At 44.7% G+C, this 21,055-nt stretch overlaps 1 protein-coding gene across 6 annotated transcripts in view; it reads right to left on the bottom strand.

Moving 5' to 3' along the window:
- Positions 1-21,055, bottom strand: part of TRIO (trio Rho guanine nucleotide exchange factor) — a 354,644-nt gene that overhangs the window by 97,294 nt on the left and 236,295 nt on the right. For all 6 annotated transcript variants that reach the window (XR_008423663.1, XM_053906894.1, XM_053906893.1 and 3 more), the window contains exons 21-29: positions 19,370-19,492; positions 12,306-12,500; positions 12,092-12,207; positions 11,260-11,326; positions 10,540-10,649; positions 9,512-9,581; positions 8,785-8,874; positions 3,861-3,953; positions 1,318-1,429 (exon numbers count right to left, since the gene is read on the bottom strand). Coding sequence is in view for 5 of the 6 variants with exons in the window: in XM_053906894.1 (XP_053762869.1) it covers positions 1,318-1,429; positions 3,861-3,953; positions 8,785-8,874; positions 9,512-9,581; positions 10,540-10,649; positions 11,260-11,326; positions 12,092-12,207; positions 12,306-12,500; positions 19,370-19,492 (976 nt within the window). In the remaining variant the exon portion in view is untranslated. The remainder of the gene's footprint in view (positions 1-1,317; positions 1,430-3,860; positions 3,954-8,784; positions 8,875-9,511; positions 9,582-10,539; positions 10,650-11,259; positions 11,327-12,091; positions 12,208-12,305; positions 12,501-19,369; positions 19,493-21,055) is intronic.

The raw sequence follows: 21,055 nt of genomic DNA, 5'->3' as shown, positions 1-21,055 counted from the left end.
CCTGCGTCCTGATCCTCTGCCTCCTCAGCCTAGAACACCCTTCTTGGACGTTCTGCCACAGGCCGAGCCTTTCCCCAAGGCTCTGGTCTGGCCTTCCTTGGGTTCTCCCCCTCTTGGGAGTGCAGAATTCTTCATGTGTGTCACACTCTGGCCACAGGGGTGGGTTTCCCCCTGCTCCTCCCTTCGTGGAAGGGGCCTGCTGTGTGGACTTTCAACTCCCAGGGCTTCGCAAAGTGGTCTGATACCTGCGGCAGGGGCTGCTAGCCCTCTCTCAACTACTGGCCTCCCTTTCTCCTCCACAGACAGAAGCCCCGCGGCCGCTCAGATAAGCACGATATCTCCCAGCCCCTCGGCAGCTAGGACAACTCAGGCCACGCTGGGAGTCCTGTGTACAACTTCTAGTTTCGACCCTTCTAGCTGCTCCTTGCCCTCCCTCTTTCCTCACTTTCTCTCTGCTGGACGGAATGGTAATGTGGTCTTGACACATCCTGAACCGAGCCAACCAAACAGCATTTAAGCAGGGGAGAGAGTGAACGGAGCCCGAGTCCTCGATGGTGCCGTGAAGGGCTGCCACACCAGCTCAGGGGTTCACGTCAGAGAAAGAAAAAGCCTCCTGGCCTCTGACTTTTGGGGCTCTGCTGCAAACAGCTGCACCCGTGCCCCAACTAGTTCCCTTGCTCGATACTAGCGATGATGGAGACAAACAATAAAAAAGCATCTGGGGCAAGACTACTTCTCGTAAATAATTCTGCATATGCTGATAGTAAGATTTAAACTCTGTAATGCAGAAAGAGCCTTTCTAAACACAAGCATCCGTGGAAATCTCACTTGCAACGATAACTTTTAATTTTATTTATCTGACTCTTCACCACATCGTACATTATGTTACACGCCACCACATTCAAAGCTCTCGTAAGTGATACAATGGATACAGATATGGGGAAACAACAAGCTTTTTGAAGGGTTTTTATCATCACAGGGGACTGATCTTGCCTCCCTCCTACCCATCCATCCACGCGGAGACCAGATTGCCTAAGGCAAGTGACACAAGGTGCTACTGGGGTTCCAAGTGCAGACAGGCTGTTCTCTAGTTAATGGTCAAGGACATGCTTTTAATGAGGTCGAAGTACTTTCCGTAATCCTTAAGGGAAGCAATGAAACCAGTTCTTCTCAAAAAGAAGGTACTCACGTCTAAACTCTTAACTCCCACCCAAGCATAGAGGCGCAAAGCCAAGACTTCCAGGGGGTGGGAAATCCACTTAGACCAGTGTCAGGAGGAAGTGCACGGACGCGCTGGGGACATGCAGAGCCCATTACCTTCCAGCATGCTGAGGTGCATGGCATCGTTGGCCCGCTTTGGCACACTAAGCATCACCTCGAGGCCGTCTTTTATCTCCCCTTTTCCTTCCTCACAGCAAGTGAGTAGCTCCTGTAAAAGACCAATACCGTCAACTAGCCAAACGCCGAAAGCTCTGCCAACAAGATCTTTGCAGCAAAGAGTATGAAAAATCCACGATTTTCAAGATAACAGCAGAATGTGGTCAACTGGGCACATATTCGCATAGAAAATCAATTACTGCCTCTTTACGCAACGAATGGAGGGGTCTGTCCTACTCAAATCAGGATGTTTCTTCAGATCAGAGCAAACCAGATGCAGTCACCGTTTAAGATGAAACCGGTGGACAGATCAACTACCAAGCCTCAAAAATGACAAACAGAAACACTCAATTAGTACAGTAAAGCATAATCAGCTACTGGTTTTATCTGAAGGTCACGGCCGAGTCCAGCCAGGACTGCTATGCCTCCCGCGGCAGCCCAGTGTGATCCTAAACTCCTTGGTGCTGTTAGTGCCAAGCCCCATCTACCCTGGAGCTCCCAGGCCGTGAGCGAGAACACGAGCGGCAGCCGTGTCTACGTTAAATGCTGTCCCTCTGTGTGCAGGACGTTTGGAAAAGCGTGAATGATCTAATCACACTTGCCCGAGTGTGATTATGTTTCAGATCTACTTAGAGGAACATCTGCTGTTAAATGAATGCGAACAAGGACAATAAATCCACATTCTGGCAGGGTCCAAGACTCTTTCTTACCACAGTATGGTTATAATCAGTCAGTAATAGTAATCACAGCTTTCCGTGTCCTAGTGGCCGACCAAAGGCACAGGGCACTGCACTCAGCTTTGGTCCCACAGTGGACAGTTTTAGAGCAACTTGCACCAGACAAGCATGTTTACTCATGACCAGATGTTTTTTGCCTATTATTCTAAGCAGATTGGCAAAAAAAAAAGTGTTTAAAAATGCTATATGGAGAAATTAACTTCACTGTCAAAAACATTCGTCGGGGACCTCAACAGAGCTTATAATTATTCTCCTTAAAACCCCCGGGAAGAATAACGTGAGGCTTATAAATTAAAGCCCTATTTTAATAGTGATTAACTAGATGTGAGGTCACCAAGGAAGAGGTCTTTAGTGGAACCACATGCTAAAAACAAGATTCTTAAATGCTGAGGACACCAAAAGGTAAACCGCCTTTGCACAAATAAAAAGCAGCGGGCTGATGTGAATGTGAACGACTTAACCTCCTGACTTCTAGTTCACGTTTGTGGCAACCTCCTACTTCTGCTGAGGGTCATACAAGCACTTCATAGGATTCTGATACAGAAATGCAGGAGTGCTTTCCCAATAGAAATATCCCATATGATACCATTTTCACAAAAGAATACTACAGCCATTTCTGTGTCTAGAGTTTTCTCATTAGCAAAGAGTTTCAGGATCTCATTACTCCATCTCTGAACTTCTTTTATATCCAGGAAATTTACATACCACCTTCCTACTGCTGTGTGAGGCCAGGGACATAGATGCGTAATATACTGTTAGCAAGAGGAGTGGACAGTCGGTACGTTCTGATGCTTAATAACATTCTCCAGCCAAGGATACAGCAGGATAAACATCATCAGGTAGAGGTTGTAAATTATTATTCTTATAGTGAAGAAAATGTGCACTGATTTTTATATAATGCATTCTGTGACAACCATCACAAATTCTAAGTTTCCTTTACTGTTCTACAATTAAGACTAGACATTAAATTACAAATGTGGCTGGTTTTTTTTTTTTTTTGAGGTATAATTGACATGCAACATTATGCTAGTTTTAAGAGCACAACATAAGGATCTGATATTTGTATACACTGCTTAATGATCACAGGAAGTCTAGTTAATATCCGCCACCATACATAGCTACAGGATGACTTTAATTATCATCATTTATAATCAAGAAAAAGTAGAGGTCAGTTTGACTCAAATACTCGGGATTTGTGTGAACAACATGTTCTAGAAATACGTGTGTGCCATGTGACTAGACGTAAGAGGGAGAAAGCTGCCTGAGGGTGAAATTACCTGGGCTTCAGCCCCATTTGGGTCTCGAGCTGAGCCCAGACAACAGGGATCCAGCGATGATTCCGGGCACAGCCCTCACCCTCACAGGCTCGTTTCTACACCCGCAGACCAGCAGTGTTATGAGGTAAACCTAAAGTCTGCAAAGTACACAGCAAAGAGCGTGGTCCACAGCCAGCAAGCCACACTGGGACACAGATACCACGTTACCCAGGCTTGACAATCCCGCCTTCCTTCCTCAGTTTATGTTACGGACCAGACTCAGCAAAGCTCCGGTGCATAACGAGGAATATTCTCTCATTTACCTGCCACACTGAGAAACTGATCAGGGTAATAAATAGCAATGAATTAAAAAAATTAAATGTCTTGGTGTTATTTAAAAAATTCAGGGTACTTCACATAAACAGAAAAACGCCAGAAGAGTAATGCGCAATTCACAAAATTTTGCATGCAGAAGATGCTTCATACATACTTTTAAAAGAAGCTGATACTTTGTTATTCGCTGAACCGGCTTAATAAGGTAAGAAGAGATGGAATTGGCTAATCCATGCCGCTGTTGTATTTCCTAAATTAAGAAGAAAATAGAGAGAGATGAACGTTACTGTAATGTTAATTATAGCATTTGAATTAGCATGAACTAAAAATGCACTTTTTACCTCCAAAATGACTATACGCATATCACCGTTGTTGTATAAAGAAAAACAGAAATCACTGTTCTTTTAATACGCTGGACATGAGAACGGGTGATCACTTTGAACCAGAAGGTGGCGCGTCCAATCCACATTGCTGGCTCTCCCGTGCAGATCTCAACTAGGCCAAGCCTACAACCTCTGCTCTGGGCCCGCGCTGGCCTCCAGCTCCCCCGGCCCGGCCCGGGGCCACTCAGTCCAGACAGGAGCCAGGGACGGGGATGGGGACAGGGCGCACCCTCTCCCACCGCAGCTCCTAAGCGTTTGCCTTGGCATCGCCTTGGCCAAGACCACGTCCCCGCCCCTGGCCTGACTCCCCTTCACTAACGAGTTCGCACACCATGGAGGATTCCCTCCACGCGCTCTCAGACTTTCCACGCCCACGAGCGGTACTTGCATCATCTTTTGGCTCTTAACACTCTTCTCAGAAAATCTTCAAAAAAACCCCACCACCACCAAAAAAAGGCTATCTCCTCACATTCTATGCTTCCAACGAGATTCAAACACCACTACACTCTTGTGTTCTCAATCTGCTTGTCACTTCGATGAAGCTCATGGGGACCTGTGCACGCGTTGCGCCAGGATTCCTGTGAGTCGCTGCCGATGGGAGTGCTGGCTGCAGGACAGCCACCAAGCGACTTGTCCCTCACATGCCACCCAGGTTCAAAACTTAGCAATTCTTCCTCTGCCTTCCTGATCACGAAATGTAGTTTAAAACTTTCTCTTCAATTCGCAATTGTTCAAAAATGTGCAATTTATCATTTAATGATTACGATACACACATTCATAATTTCACATCTAAAACATCTTTCATATAGAATATAATGATCTCAAGTACAGGTCACTGAGTTCTGACAAATGTCAACACACTTGCAAACAATTCCCAAACCAAGGTGCAGAACATTTCCAACATCACAGGAAGTTCTTCAGGTCCCTTTCTAACAAATTCCCCCACCCACACCCCACCACCACCAAGAGGCAACCCCTATTCTGATTACTATTGTCAGATTAGTTTTGCATATTCTAGAATTTCACACAAAAGGAACCACACAGAATGTACTCCTTCATATCTAGCTTCTCTCAGCCCATGTTTTGGAGATTAATCTATGCTACTTACATATCAAGAATTTATCCTTTTATACTGTTGAGAAGTATCCCATTTCATGCATACCCAACATTTGAGAGATACTATAATGTCTTTTTAGTGCCTTGTTTTAATAACATTCAGAAATACATCTCTGATATTTCTGAACACCAATCTATTTTTGTTGACAACCTTAATACCTCATCATAGGATTATACTATTAAAAAATGACAAGAGAGGAATGAATACCCAATGGGTAAAAGATAGTCTATTCAACAAATGGTGCTGGGAAAACTGGACAGCAACATGCAAAAGAAAGAAATTGGACCACTTTCTAACATCACACACAAAAATAAATTCAAAATGGATTAAAGACCTAAATGTGACCTGAAACCATAAAAATCCTATAAGAGAGCACAAGCAATAATTTCTCGACATTGGATATAGTAACTTCTTTCTAGATATGTCTCCTGAGACAAGGGAAATAAAAGCTAAAATAAGCCATTGGGACTACATCAAAATAAAAAGCTTCTGCACAGCAAAGGAAACAACCAACAAAACTAAAAGGCAACCTACTTAATGGGAGAAGATATTTACAAATGACATATCCGATAAAGGGTTAATATGCAAAATATATAAAAACTGATATAATTCAACACCAAAAACCAAATGATTCAATTAAAAAATGGGCAGAAGCTATGAATAAATATTACAAAGAAGACATACAGGTGGTCAACAGACACCTGAAAGATGTTCAACATTGCTCATCATCAGGGAAATACAAATCAAAACCATAGTTATGACCTCACACCTGTCAGAATGACTAAAATAAAAAATACAAGACGCAACAGGTGTTGGAGAGGATGTGGAGGAAAAGAACTCTCCTATGCTGCTGATGGGAATGCAAACTGGTACAGCCACTGTGGAGAGCAGAATGGAGGTTCTTCCAAAAGTTAAAAATAGATCTACTCTATTATCTAGGAATCACACTACTAGGTATTTACCAAAAAAATACCAAGACACTAATTCAAAGGGATACATGCACCCCTATGTTTATAGCAGCATAATCTACAATAGCCAAATTATGTAAGCAGCCAAGATGTGGTATGTATGTGTGTGTATACACACACACACACACACACACACACACACAGGAATATTACTCAGCCATAAAAAAGAATGAAATCTTGTCATCTGCAATAACATGGACGGAGCTGGAGAGTATAATGCTAAGTGAAAAAGACAAATATATGATTTTCACTCATATGTGGAATTTAAGAAGCAAAACAAATGAACAAAGGAAAAGAGAGAGAGAAACCAAGAAACAGACTCTTAACTACAGAGAACAAATGATGGTTACCAGAATAGAGGGAGGTGGGGGGATGGGAGAGATGAGGAATGGGGATTAAAGAGGACACTATCATGATAAAAAAATTAAATTATTAAAAAGAATAAAGACATAAAGTTACAGAGAGAGAGGGAGGCAAACCACAAGAGACTCTTAAGGACCGAGAAGAAACTGAGGGTGGATGGGGGGTAGGGGAGAGGGGAAAGTGGGTGATGTCATGAAGGAGGGCACTTGCTGGCATGAGCACTGGGTGTTGTATGGAAACGAATCTGACAATATATTATATTTAAAAATAAAAATAAAGGGGGCCTGGGTGGCGCAGTCGGTTAAGCGTCCGACTTCAGCCAGGTCACGATCTCGCGGTCCGTGAGTTCGAGCCCCGCGTTGGGCTCTGGGCTGATGGCTCGGACCCTGGAGCCTGTTTCCGATTCTGTGTCTCCCTCTCTCTCTGCCCCTCCCCCGTTCATGCTCTGTCTCTCTCTGTCCCAAAAATAAATAAAAAACGTTGAAAAAAAATTTTTTAAAATAAAAATAAAAAAATAAAGACAAAAATGGCTACATGATCCCAGTATTCTTCCAAAATACCTCACAAAGGTTTCATCCTGCTAAAACAATAGAGCTTCCTTCTTCTAAAAAGCTGTTAAGGGTATTAACAAAAACTTCTGTGCTTCTAAAATTTTACTTTGAATGGTGGGGGGCAAAGAATTGGGGGTAAAGGGAGGATCTAGCTCACTGGTCAGTGGCATATCTAACACCATAATTTCCGCTTTGCCTTTGTATTAAGCTGTTTACATGCAATAACATCCTTGCTGGGAAGGTGGGCACTTTGGGTTATCCACCACTCCATGCTAAGCACCTATGACCAGGCACATTGAGTTAAATGAGCCCCAAAAAGATGTGGGATCATGCTGGACAATGAATACTGAAGGCAAGTAATTTGTGAAATCCCCAAATCAGACAAGCGTAATTTCTTTAAAGATGTTTTAAGGACAAAGGTTTTGGGTTTTTTGTTGTTGTTGTTGTTTTTTAATGGCTTTGATTCCAAAGCCATTTGATTTGATTAAATGTGCCACATGCTCTCAGTGCTTAGGCCTTAAATGATTCTAACTCTGCACAGAGCCATGGTGTTGAGTTTCACCTGATGGCAAAGACCCAGGGTCATGTGAAAAACAGAAAAAAAAAAAAGGGGGGGGGGAGGGCAGGCAGCACTGGGCTGGGAGCTGACTTTATATTTACAAAGGCAATGATGTATAATTGCTAGTCAGGAGAATGACAACTAAAACAAGGCCATCTACAGGGCTTCACCTCAAAGATACAAGCTAAAATTTATTCTCATTTCCCAGACTTCCAGAGAAGGGCAGAGTATCACACATGGCAATGCCCCAGCATAAAGACAGAAACAAATCTAATGTTCTCACAGCCTTGTGAGAAATTATACATAACATCAAAAAGTACTCCCATCTCTTAATCAAGATGTATTTGACACACATTTAACTACATTCTGGAGACCCAAAAAGCATTCTGTAAATTATATCAATAAGGCTCTATCCTCTTTCGTACTAAATAACCTCCCTGCAATATCTTTCCAAAAAAGATGACCTACATCTACAACAATGAGAATATAATTAATAAGCCTCCCAATGGTCCTAGGGACAGTGCTATCCGTAAAAATTTTATTGGCAGGCTACTTTTGGAATAACATAAAAATGAGAAAAATAAATGACTAAAAAGGATTCAAAGATTCAAAGATTATTTTTGTTTCACAGAGAGTAAAAGAAGCTGAAAAGTTTGTACCTTCTGTATAACATGATATTACACCTAAAATTACTATAAATTGTAAGTAATGTCATATACACATGTACATGCTAAAATCTTAGATCTTTTTTTAAAAATTTTTAATGTTTATTTTATTTTTGAGAGAGAGACAGAGCATGAGTGGGGGAGGGGCAGAGAGAGAGAGGGAGGCACAGAATCCGAAGTAGGCTCCAGGCTCTGAACTGTCAGCACAGAGCCCGATGCCAGGCTAGAACCCACGAATGGTGAGATCATGACCTGAGCTGAAGTCGGACGCTTAACTGACTGAGCCACCCAGGATCTCCTAGAAGAATCTTTCAATAACAGAAGAATATATAACAATATCCCACCATAAATATGACAGATAAACAGGAAAATACTGTATCATCAAATAGGTGAAAGTTAAGAGTGATGCTGCATTTTATGTATACCAAATACAACTTAGAAGATTTCACAGCTTCATCAGGAATCTATTACTTACATCAAAGTAGGACCCTGCATGCTCTAGTATCAGCTGAGTAGAATCCGGCTTATTTTTGCAATATGTGACATACATCTGAAACTTGTCTGCCTATAAACAACAACAACAACAAATTAGAATCTCTCTTTCAAATGGCAGTACCTCAAAATATGATAAACTTTTATGCAGAAAAGAAGCTGCGGGGATAAAGGAAATTTAAGCTCTAAATAAAAGAAACCCTATTTTATATGGAAAGCTGTTAAAAATGAGAAACACATCCTATCGGTATACACACCTCCAGAAGCTTCCCTTGGCCCAGTAAGTCAGGGCTGGGCACACCCACTCTGTTCCAGTTGCCAGTGCAAACCCAGGCATCACATGTGGATGGCAGGACACTACCACCAGGTGACTGTCTGGCTCTCCTCCCGACTGCACAACATCCCCCCTCCCACCTTGCCAACCTGGCCCCCCAGACATGGCTGCGCATTCATGTTTATCTATGCATTTCCAGGACCACGTGCAGGACTGGCACACTAAATGTTCCATTTCAAACCATCACTATTGCCAATAAAAAGCTCGGTCCACGTTAATAACTAGTTGCAGAATGTAAGTCTTTGTGGCAAAGTCCATTTCTCCGTAAGCAGACTCTGTAGAAGATGGTGACATACGAGAAATGGACCACATTCCTTTCTAACTTCCTGCAAAGCCAGCAAACAACCGTGAGAACAAGTAGTCGAGGTTTCATTACCCAAGTAACAAAGCAGTGTCCAACGTCCTCTGGCAACTGCTCATATTTTTCCAGCTCTTTCAGGAATATGCTGCAGAGAGTAAAAATGGTACTGTATTATTAAGATGTCTTAAAACATTTAGTAGTGAGATAGATACGCCAGAAATCAGGCCAAGCATATCACTTCAATCAAATACAGTGAAACATCTGTGCCGTCTAGATTTTAAGGATTTAATAACCCATGTAGCTCTTAACTCGACTAAGTTATTGTGACTTTCAAACAGCTACTCAGTTTAGCCTTTAAACACTTTCTAATACAAATTTTAACCTAGCAGCTTTACTTTTGGGCAAGTACTATGTTCAGTAGCTGAGGATATAATTTAGGGATGTAAATGAACACTCAGAAGAACCCACTTAGATTTCAGTGTCTTGTGCTGGGGTCGGGGCAGGGGAGTGAGGGAGACCCCAGCATCTCTGGCTCTAGCAGTATCTCTCCATAGGCTAGAGGGCTGTGCAGACGCTATCAAAAGGAGCTTCTGTTTCTTAAAAAACAAACAAACAAAAAAACCAAAAACCCAAAACCAAAAAAACCTTAAAAATAAAGCCATGTGCCTCCTGTGGTCACTGGACAGTGTATTTTAGTTTGGTCAGACTACACATCTGTTCTGTCCTCAGTGCCTTCTCCCCTCTTGTTCAGAAAGACCAAGGGGTGGCCAGCAGCCACGCACAATTCTTCTTTCTTTTCATCCTAAGTAACTGATATAGCAGCTGACGACATAGCTTGGGAGAAACGAGGGTTCCTCCAAAAACAGTTTTCCCAATCTCATTTCTATAGCAGGTAAGAACAAACATAAAGTCGAGTCTCTATCATGATAGGTTCAACAACGTCAGTCTTTTGGAAGAAAGTCTGATAGTCTTCATTCGAATTTCAACAAAATCACTGAAATGGATGCTTAACTCAGTTGGGAGCTTTCATTTCTTGTTAGGAAACTTCAGCACCATATCTAGATTTCAAGAGTAACCAGCTCCCCAGAGATAAAGCCACTCACTTATTGTGAAACTCATAGATTTCCTGCATGTTCCCGAAGATGACGAGCTCTCTGTTTACGATGCCGGCCGGGATCTCCTCCACCCCGCTGGTCATCTCCCACAGGTATGTCTGGCCGGGAGGGAAGCAGAGGGATTACACAAAAACCCAAGAGCACATGTCCAAGAAACGGCTGTTCCTGCCTCTAGAATACGTACCCAGAGCTCACGAATCACCGACAATCGATCTGAAGTATGGAACCTTTCCCGAAACATGAAAAACTATTTTCCAGAAAAGCCCCCCCAGTTGCTGTGAGCCCTTCAGAGTAGTTCCTCGGGCTCCAGCTTGAGACTCTCCATTCCTGGTGTCAGACTTGGGAGCTAACCTCCCTGCTCTCTGAGGTACGACAACTATTCTTTAAACTACTATCAGTTGCGAATCATAATTAGAAGGCACATTTCTCTGAAGCTGCTGTAAAGTTCTGTACAAAGAGGATGGGAGCCAGGCCGTCATGTGACGAGCGGAATGACAGGATTAGTGCTGTATCATCTCTGTGATGAGCAAAACATGGGCCTGGAAACTCACGGAAGGGTGGGAACAAGAAACAGGCTGCTTAAGCACACTGAAAATCTCGAGAACAACAACGGCAACAAGGGTGATTATTTTAAGAATTACCAACAGTCAGGGAGAAAACAGCGCGCTTAGACTGGATCTAAATAAACAAGCAAGAAAACTTACTTACATCCATACACTCCCGGAGGTCCCTCACGTAAGCCTTTTCAGTTTGAATTAGCTCCGCCATTATGAACCTTGAACACAGGAAGACCGGGAAGGGCTTAGTTCACAGTCAGGACACGGGCTTATCTGAACTATGTACTTTTACGGCTTATGAAATAATGAGAGTTTTCAAAGCAGTAGTCAGTAATGTGTTTGGGGAATTAAACCAAGAAGAGACAGAACAGTAACAGCGTAAAGCCACCAATTCAAAGGGAAAACATTTTGTTGAGGTACGCCAGCAGGTCACGTTTTCTCCATCAGCACCACTGACACTTGGGGGCAGATAATGCTTTGCCGGGGGGCCGTCCAGTGAACTACAGGATGTTAGTGGGATCCCCGGTCTCCATCCCCGAGACGCCAATAGCATTGCCCCCTCCCATTGTGTGACAACCAGAAATGTCAACACACATGGCCAAGCATCCCCTGGGGGTCACAACTGCCCCCAGCTGAGAACCGCTGGTTTAGGACAATCTTTGGAACGTCTGGAACAGTTTACTAATTGGCAATTTTGAAACATCTCCACGTGTTATTTTTTTCTCCTTGGTACTACTAGTCATGATCTACTGATGACAAATGACACTAAAACAATTTGTCAACCCCATACGAAATGGAGGCACGGGAACAAAAAAAAGACACGGCTTCTGAAGCAAGTGATAAGGGGACAGTGCACACAGTGAGTCTGAACATCACAAGGTATCATTGCCGTCCGGTTTCAAAGCACACACAGCAGTGAAGTCCAAGCGACATTTTCTTCACTTTTTCAATGAATCCCAGCAGGTTCTTAAAGACTGGCTTACTCTTTCCTGCGGGCCGACTTCCGTTTTTCTTCGTTAAGTTCATGAGCAGCATCGCGAAGCTTCACCTCTGACCCAGGGACACTGGCGGGGATTATGTCCAGCTGAAGACTTTTACTCTGTGGAGGAAGAGAGCCAATGAACTTGAGTTAATTAGATGCGGGGAGGACATGAGGAAGAACACCATGGTTTATTCTGTTTGCACAGAGCAATTTACCGATTTGTTGGAATCTGAAGAAATCCCCAGGGCTTTCTCCAAAGAGGTCCTGTACTTCTCCATCCGCAGAGAGAAATCCCTGTACCTCTTATCCACAGCAGTGACACATTTTTTTATCTCTGCTGCATGGGCATGCCCTTTTTCACAAAAGCCATCAGCCAGCTGTATCAATAGCTTCACTCTCTCTTTGGTTTGCTGCGGAAACAACAACAGGAAAGTATTGTGAGGCAAATGAACTCAACTGCCAGAACCGGAGACACAGTGGCAACTTGCCTGCAACTCTGAGCTCCCGACAGGGAAAAACTGCTGGTCAGAGAAATGTCCCCTGAAGCTCCAAGTCCACCAATTCACCCCCTGATCCCGGCCTGGCCGCTTCCCCACAGAGAATGGCATGTTTACGACCGCAAAAACCAACCCGAATCTAGCCCTTCTCTTGGCGTGGCTTCATCTGGTGGACGCCCGAGAGACACCTGTGGAAGGGATACATATGTGTCTCCCGTGGCCCCGTGGCCCCCACCGCTGCTCCCTGCCCGTTCATCCCCTGCGCCCACGGGGATGGAAGGCCCGCTGAGATCCTGGCAAAGGAACCCCCACACCGCAGACACTCGGTGAAATCCTTGAAGTGACTCTGCACTGCACATTCGTTTCTTTTTCAATTCTCGGTAGAAATGAAGGAAAGATCGCTAGCCAGGAAATGATCTTTAGAGAAGCATATTAAATGCTCTTCACTGTTTTAGAACTCCCTCTCAAAAATTATTTCATTTGTACGTGTACTTAGAAAAGATACTTCAATTAAGTTAAACACAACCGCCTTGGTTTTCATACAGTTCAGGAGAACCACAAAACATTGGTTTAATATCTATGGCAGTAACGTCCCTCAAAACTCTTGAGTTTTCAACACCTGTTTTCATCACATCCATTGGTTACTAGAGCAAGGCTTCCTTCGACAGTCCTGCTGGCATTTCAGACGAGTACTCTTCCTCTTCCGGAAGGGAACCTGATTTTCTCCACTAACCTTTATCTACGAAATCTTTACGACCAACACTCAGGAAGGTGACTTTAAAAATCCCCAAAAGGTGCACCGGAGAGCAGGGGCCTCAAAGTAAAAATCCCCAAAAGGATAAAGGTCAGGGCTCAAAACCTGGATAAATTTTCCTAGTTTGCACAGGAAGTCTGAGGCAGCACGTCCTCGGCGACCGGCAAAGGCAGCTGTAGAATCCTCGGGCTGCGCATGCACGCCCCGGGCAACCTGCATCCAGCCCCGTGCTCCAGGCACACGCCCGGTCTGTGCTTCCTTGCACCACGGCCCCTCCTGCCTGGAATGCTACTCTGTGGCTCCCTAGTGTCTTTGCTCAACCAAAGGCCACCTTCTCAATAGGCCCTCCCTCCCTGAGTCTCTTAAAAGTACAAGTCACCTTCCTGCCCCAACTATCCTCACTGGGCCTGCTCCACTCTCTCCCGGGACACGGGTCACCTGCCACAAGGATATAGTTGACTTACTACTGTTACCGTATGCCACTATCTTATTAGAATGTAACCACCACAGGCCTGGGATATTTGGGGTTTTTCGCTTACTAATGTCTTATTCACCTTTTGTGTGCCTGGCACATAGTAGACAGTCACCAAATATTTACTGAAAATTAAGTTAACGTTAGGTTTTACGGGAAAATAGGCATATGCTTGTACCTTTAATGGGGTATGGCAGTTACTCTGAACAGGCATTAATACTTAAAAAATGAAAACAGAACTCAGATATAATAATCTGTGAAAAAAAATGGTTATTGCAAAATTCTATAAAAGCTGTTTATTAGAAAAAGTCAGCAAAACTTAAAACACCCTGAAGTTTTTAGGACTTTCATCTGGTGTGGAAATGGGCTCAAGTAGAGTGAGCTAATCAACCAAACCATATGATCTATCAACACAACACCTTTCTGGATATGCTAAGACGAATTATAAACCAAAGACCTAAAAAGTCAAAGTTTCACAAGTGGAACCATAAATTCCAAAAGGGACTTAACTTAGAACCATTATTAAATTTTAACATCAAAGAGAATATGAGAAAGGCAGGACTGTTTAAAAACTGGGTTGCCTGGAGGCACCTGGGCGCCTCAGTTGGTTAAGCCTCTGACTCTTGGTTTCGGCTCAGGCCATAATCTCACGGTACCTGGGACCCCTCATCGGGTTCTGTGCTGACAGCGTGAAGCCTGCTTGGGGTTCTCTCTCTGCCCCTCCCCGGCTCTCTTTCATCTCAGAATAAGTAAGTAAATAAACTTAAAACAACAAAAAAAATTGGGCTGCCTGGATGAGGTTACACTGCTGGGTGTCAATATACTAATGTGCTGAGAAGCACAGAGAAGTTGCATTGTGCCACCATGAAAGCATTTCTTCTCTTCCACCGTCCAAGCGCCACCGGTGAAAGGGTACTGCAAGTTATGTGTAGTGTCTCTTCAAGGAGTCAAGAAAACTGTTTCATATTTTAAGCACTGGGGTCACAGGAGTGAAGATAAAACAAAACAAAACAAAACAAAAAAGCAATGCAGCTTGCCTACATTCAAAGAGAAAACAAAACACTGAAAAACTATAGGAAGACGTCTGCATAACACACGTCACAAAACAGATGAGTTGAATGCATGTCACGCCAACAGGCGGATGCTGATTAGGACACTAGATGCAGCAGGAAGGTGGGCTAGAGACAAAGCCTGGTGGCTTACAAACTTCATTTAAACAAAAGACGCCAATCAGGCAGTCAAGGCTTCTTGAAGATGTGTGGCCAAGCCTGTCCCTCAAAGATGGCAACCCTCCCTCCACCATGTCTATTTGTCTTACTACTTCACAGTAGATGTATATATATTTACCCCAACTAGAAACTGCAGTCCATGAGCCCAGCACCCAGAGCAGTTCTGGCACACTGCAACCGCGTGATTAATAATGATGGGGTGAATGGTGTGATAAAAATTAAGGATGATGAATCTGCTAACTCACGAGCTCTCGATACATTTTTATTTTAACTGATTTTTTTTAATGTTTATTATTTTGAGAGAGACAGAGAGACAGAATACGATCAGGAGAGGGGCAGAGAGAGGGGGAGACAGAATCCGAAGCAGGCTCCAGGCTCTGAGCTGTCAGCACAGAGCCCGACACAGGGCTCGAACCCACGAACCGTAAGATCATGACCTGAGTCGAAGTCGGACACTTAACCCATGGAGCCACCAAGCACTCCTAATTGGTATTTTTAAAATGCATGCGTAGAAATCAAAACTTCAAAGGTAAAAAGGATACAAAGTGAAAAGTCTCCTTACTCCACCTTCCTATGAGGTGTCTCAATGATCAGCTTCATGTGTTACCATTCTAGACACCTTTTATTATACAGAGGGGTGTACGTATGTATGTATGTATTTCTCTCTTTGTACCTAAATGCTTGTACACACAAACCGTGCTCTGCACCCAGCATTTTTCGTTCAACAACTCTCAGACATCCTTCACTATCGGAACACGAGCAGCACGCTTGTTTTAGGCTTGGCGCTGCACAAGATTTCCATGAGCTAATGTGCTCCCACTGAATGGACTTTCATGTTGTTTCCGTTCTTTTCCTAAGCCAGGAAAAAACTGCACGTGTCTGAGCGTGTGTAGCTAGTCTAGTTTCAAGATGTGGGACGGCTGGGGCAGAAGGGATGTCCATCTGTGACACTGAGCGGTTAACGTGGTGACACATCCCCCCATCCCCAGAGATCGACTCCATTTACCAGCCCCCCCCCCCCCCCCCCCCGCAAAAGGTGCAGCCATAACCTTTTTGGTATCTGCCAATACCTGGGTGAAAACAGAACACAGTATACTTCTGATTTATAGTTTTCTTATTTTAGGTAAATTTGATAATTTCATATATTTAAAAGCCATTTAGAATTCCTTTCCTGGGAGCCCTCTTTAATATCTCTTGTCCATTTTCTTGTTTACTCTTATTGATTTGTAAAAGCTCTTTACGACTGAGAAATCAGCCCTCTGTGATAGGAATTGTGTATTTATCCTCCCTCTTTGCTTTCTTTCACTTATGTTGGCCTACCCTTTAGAAATTCATACATTTTTGTGTATGTGATTTTATCATTTTTTAGAGCTTTGGGTTTTGTGTCCCGTTATTTTTTCTAGTCATTTCAGGTTTTCATTGTTGATACATTTACCTTGCTATCAAGGTGGGATACGAATCCAACTTAGTTTTTCTTTAGAACGCTGCTCAACGCTATGAAAAAAAAGCCTTTCTGCATCTTTTTAAATGAAGTATTACAAAAGTTTTCATCCTTACTGTTCTTTCTAGAGATTGTTACAAAAATAGATTTTATTTCAAAAGCATACAAATATTATTAATTTGAACAACCTCAGCAGTGGGCAATCAGGGGTTTGTAGAAAAATAAAGGCAAACTGCATTCCTGAGTCCACATGTCAAAGAATCTTTACTCACCATGTTCTTAGGTAAGGAAAAACCCAGGGAGGATGCACATTCAAGGGTCTTAAGACACTTTCTAGCAAATGAAGGCTTTTGGCGCTGGGGACAGTGGTGACCGGGATGCAGGAAGTGTGTGGGAAGGAGGAGGAAAGTTCTGCGTCTCGGGCCGCGGGCCTCCCACTCCACTGCGCTTGCGGAAAAGTCACCTGGGGGCTTGTTTACAGACGCTCATCTTCAGGCCTCACTCCTAAACAGTCTAAGTCAGTAAGTCTCGAATAAGGACAGAAATTGGCTTTTAAGTAAACACGCGTGACTTGGATACAGGTGGTGCCTGTGAAGCACTCTGAGAAATTACTCCATCGGGAGCTGCGAAGGACTCAAGCTGAGGCTTCATGGTGAGACAGTGACAAAAAGGCTTTACTTCCATTGCACTAAATGTGTTACAACACTGACCGCTGTAACAACTAAACTGGAGGACGGTCACATCAAGAGCAACAGATTCTCTCCATGACACGGGTAAAACGGTTTCTTAGAAGAAACTATGAGGAGGGGCAGAAGGCGAGCAACAGACATCCCCAGGCACGAGCAGGTGTGGTCTGATGAAGAGAAAGGAAGCCAGAAACCCATGGGAATGAGATGCTAAGCGAAAAAGCGAGAGGTTTTCTTTTCCAAAACCACTAGTTCCTCTGGGCAAAACGGATCCAGCAGACCCGGTGAGAGAGACGGCAAGGTCAGGTGTCACACCGGTGATTTTAGATGCTTATTTTTATAAAACACAAGAGCCAAAGCATGCCCCTGTTGCTCACTGTGTAACAACCACACCCCACATCTGAGGAGGAGGGAAATTCAGGAATAAAAATTCCCTTTGAACACACCCTACTGGTGGAACATAGCTGCCATGCGACTGCACCGCAGACAGTGACGTTCACGTGAGCTTCTGTGCGCACGGCGCCCCCTGGAGTCGTGCGGTGACCAGGCTGTTTGGCTGTGCAAATGGTCCGCAGAATGCAGCGTTAATGGAAATTTAGCTTAGTGAAGAGGAACAACTCTTAAATCTATCTCTGAGTGGCATCTTAGGCATTTTCTTAATACCTTTATAATCAAAAGCTATTCAAAAAAAAACAAATTTGTAACGCACACAACTGTAACTTACCCTCCCACTGTTAACAGAAACAAGAACTACACAGCCAAGAGTGTGCTGTATCTCGGGGAAGCAAAAGACATGATGCTTACCTGCAGAGGCAGGCAGGCCAGCTCTCCTCAAATGAGTAGGTGGGCGCCTTCCTCTGGGTGCCCACGGTCCCCACGCTGGGTGCAGCTGTCACTGCCAGACTGCCTGAGCCCTGCCCACCCCCAAATGCTCATGGTGTCCCCACCCAGTGCCAGGTCTCACCGAGCCCCACAGTGGTCAGTCTGCCTGCAGCCACCCTGGACCGTGAGCTCCTCCAGAGCAGGGAACAAGGGTTCCCAGAGCCCAGCGGCCCGAGGGTGAAGGGAAGGAAATCAACTTACAGCTTGTGGGTGGGCGGGAGCAGAGGGCAGTGAAGAATACCAGGAGTCAGAAATGGTTACAGAAAACATAAAGAAGTACAACTAAACATAATACAAAATAGCTGTTGTCACTCTCGAGGATTTAAAAATTCCCACTGATGGTTTCCACAGCTACCTAAAGGGCCACACAAGAAAATCCTGTTTTACTTATACATGAATACTTCTTTTTAGCCAAACTACTATCCAGCTAAATCCTTTCTTTCTAGTGTGAAATTTGAATTAACTTGCAACTTTTAAGAAAAGTCTACCATGAAGAAAAAGAAGCACTTCTGAAAATATGACAAAGAACGGAATTCAAAACTTTGAAAAACAAAAACAAAAACACCACGGGTTGAGAAAGGAACCCCAAAAACCCCCAAACTGTTTTGAGGTAAAAAAAAAAAAAATCAGCCTCTGCAAGCATATACTTTAACTGGGAAAACATTTATGTCAGTATGAAGAGTCTTACATTTTTGCATAAAAATGTGTATTTACTCACATCTGCTACATAAGCCAAGTATCTAATTCTTTTTTGATTTGCAGGAGGAAAATGAAGACATCTCTGTTTTATAAGCCTATGGACAACCACGAGAGAGAGGGCGCCAAGGTAAACACTGCCACGGGACTGGGCTGGTGACAGCAGCGTCCCTGTAGCAAGTGTCACCGACTAGAGACCTCGAGACGGGGAAAGGAAGCCCCCGCAGGACACACCCAAGCCAGGTCGGTCACACCAAACAGGGTTTCCTAAAAATAGCAAGTACTTAGAAAAGACCTTGCGAAAGAAACCAGAAAGAAAACAAAAAGAATAAGGAAAAGGAGAAAAGAGACGACACGAAGGAAGGTATCTGCAGAAATCCGAAGACCCAAGGGAGACAAGAGGTAAAGGGAGGGAATTGGGAAACGCAGAGAGAAGAGTCCCCTACGTTAACGTAGGACAAGCCACTGGGGTCCCTCTGTGTCTCCAATTTTGGATACGGTATGAAACGATTTCTTTGAGCAATACCTTATTTACACGGAGTATCCTGTGGTGGGTTATTCTGGAAAGCCCTGCTGTGTGGGCGGGTGACGGAACAGACGGCCACCACCAACCTGGACCTACCTTCGCGGTGATCTGAAACTCCTCGTGCTCTTTCAGGAGCTCTTGTGTGTGCTGTATGCTGGAACCCGTAGACGTATGTGTGGAAAGGTAGAACTCTCCGTTGTCATGGATCCACTCTAAAGCCTAGAGAGGGAAGGAATGGAGATGTTCACGGCTCAGCACTGGCAAAGAGAGTCCCAGTTCTGTCGTGTCTCACTCAGATGTGATGTCACCAGCCAGCGCTGGCACACACGTAGAGTGCTCCCACAAAGAGAGACAGGCTTCTGAAGTAAGCACTGTAATTCCAAAATTAAAAGAAAAAAAAAAAAACACCTGACATTCTAGAAGGTTGTAACCATGTCACTTCTGTAGCAATGATTAAAGTGTTCAAGAGGTTCTTGGGTGCCTGGGTGGCTCAGTCAGTAAGCATCTGACTCTTGATTTCTGGCTCAGGTCACAATCGCGTGGTTCGTGGGATCGAGCCCTGAGTCGAGCTCTATGCTGACAGTGCCGAGATTGGGATTCTCTCTCCCCCTCTCTCTGCCCCTCCCCTGCTCACACGTTCACAGGCTTTCTCTCAAAATAAATAAATTTTTGAAAACTGTAGAAGATTTTGTATGTGCTGTTTGTAATCTCTGGGCCATCCGCTGTGAGCTGCTGGTCTTAGAGCAGAAATGTCACTGTCTCTACTAGATACGTCACAGCACTTATAGCATTTTAGAAAACACGAAAAGGAAAGCATGACCCAGACAGATTATTTGCCGTGCAGCTTCCTGAGTGGGGCTGTCACTGCTGTCAGGCCTGGATACGGCTGCCCTGCCCCCCCCGCCGACTGGGGAGGGGGATGTACAAAGAGGCACGAAGACAAGTGAGGGCAGGGACGCCACGCTTAGAAAGGGAGGTCAGCACATGTGGTGTCCAGGCCGAGAGAGGCTGGCTGCGAAGCAGGGTGGGGGCTCAGGAACTGGTGCAAAGCAGGGGGCTCAGAAGAATGGGGAGAAGCTCAGCAGGCGGAAAGGTGCGCACCACAGCCCCAGGCTGATAGAGCTGGCCTGCAGGGGAAGCCGGGGAGAGAGGCCAGGGGTGAGGCCGGGGAGGGCAGCAGGGCCTTGGAGGTCACAGGCACAGCCTGGACTTTTGTGGGAAAGCTAATGCGGCTGCTGTGAGGAAAAGGAACTGCAGTGGACAGTGAGTAGAAGAGGCAACACTGGTCGGCAAACTGGTTCAAAGGTTTGGGCAGGACACGGCTGGGGTTTCCATAGCACGAGGGCTCTGGATGTGAAGGGGGAGGACAGGTCTGACACGTGTGGGAAGTCCGCACCTATGGGACTCACGAGGGAGTGAAGGTGAGAAACTGGGGAAATATGGGAAGGAGCTCTACATCCTGAAAGGTGAGGGGGTGGGGGGGGGGACACACCCCGTAAGACGAGGAGGCTCAGGAGATACACTGTGTAAGACGAGGGGGACACACCCCATAAGACGAGGAGCGGGGGTCAGGCGTCGTGAGTCCACTTCTGTTCTCAGGAAGGCCCCAGTGGAGACACCACGGAGACAGCTGGGATTTGTGAGTCTGGACGCCAGAAAAGGAGGTCAGGGCTGGGAGACACCCACAGAGGAGATAAGAAGATGGGGAAGAGAAACAAGGGCAAGCCCCAGACTGAGCCCTGGAAAATGCCAACATTCAGCTGCAGAGATAAGGAAGAGGGG

This window comes from Panthera pardus, unplaced genomic scaffold (genome assembly GCF_024362965.1).
Source record: "Panthera pardus isolate Hobbes unplaced genomic scaffold, ASM2436296v1 HiC_scaffold_2, whole genome shotgun sequence".
Lineage (NCBI taxonomy): Eukaryota > Metazoa > Chordata > Mammalia > Carnivora > Felidae > Panthera > Panthera pardus.
Note: the sequence above shows the minus strand (reverse complement) of the source record. Positions and strands in the feature narration are given on the sequence as shown.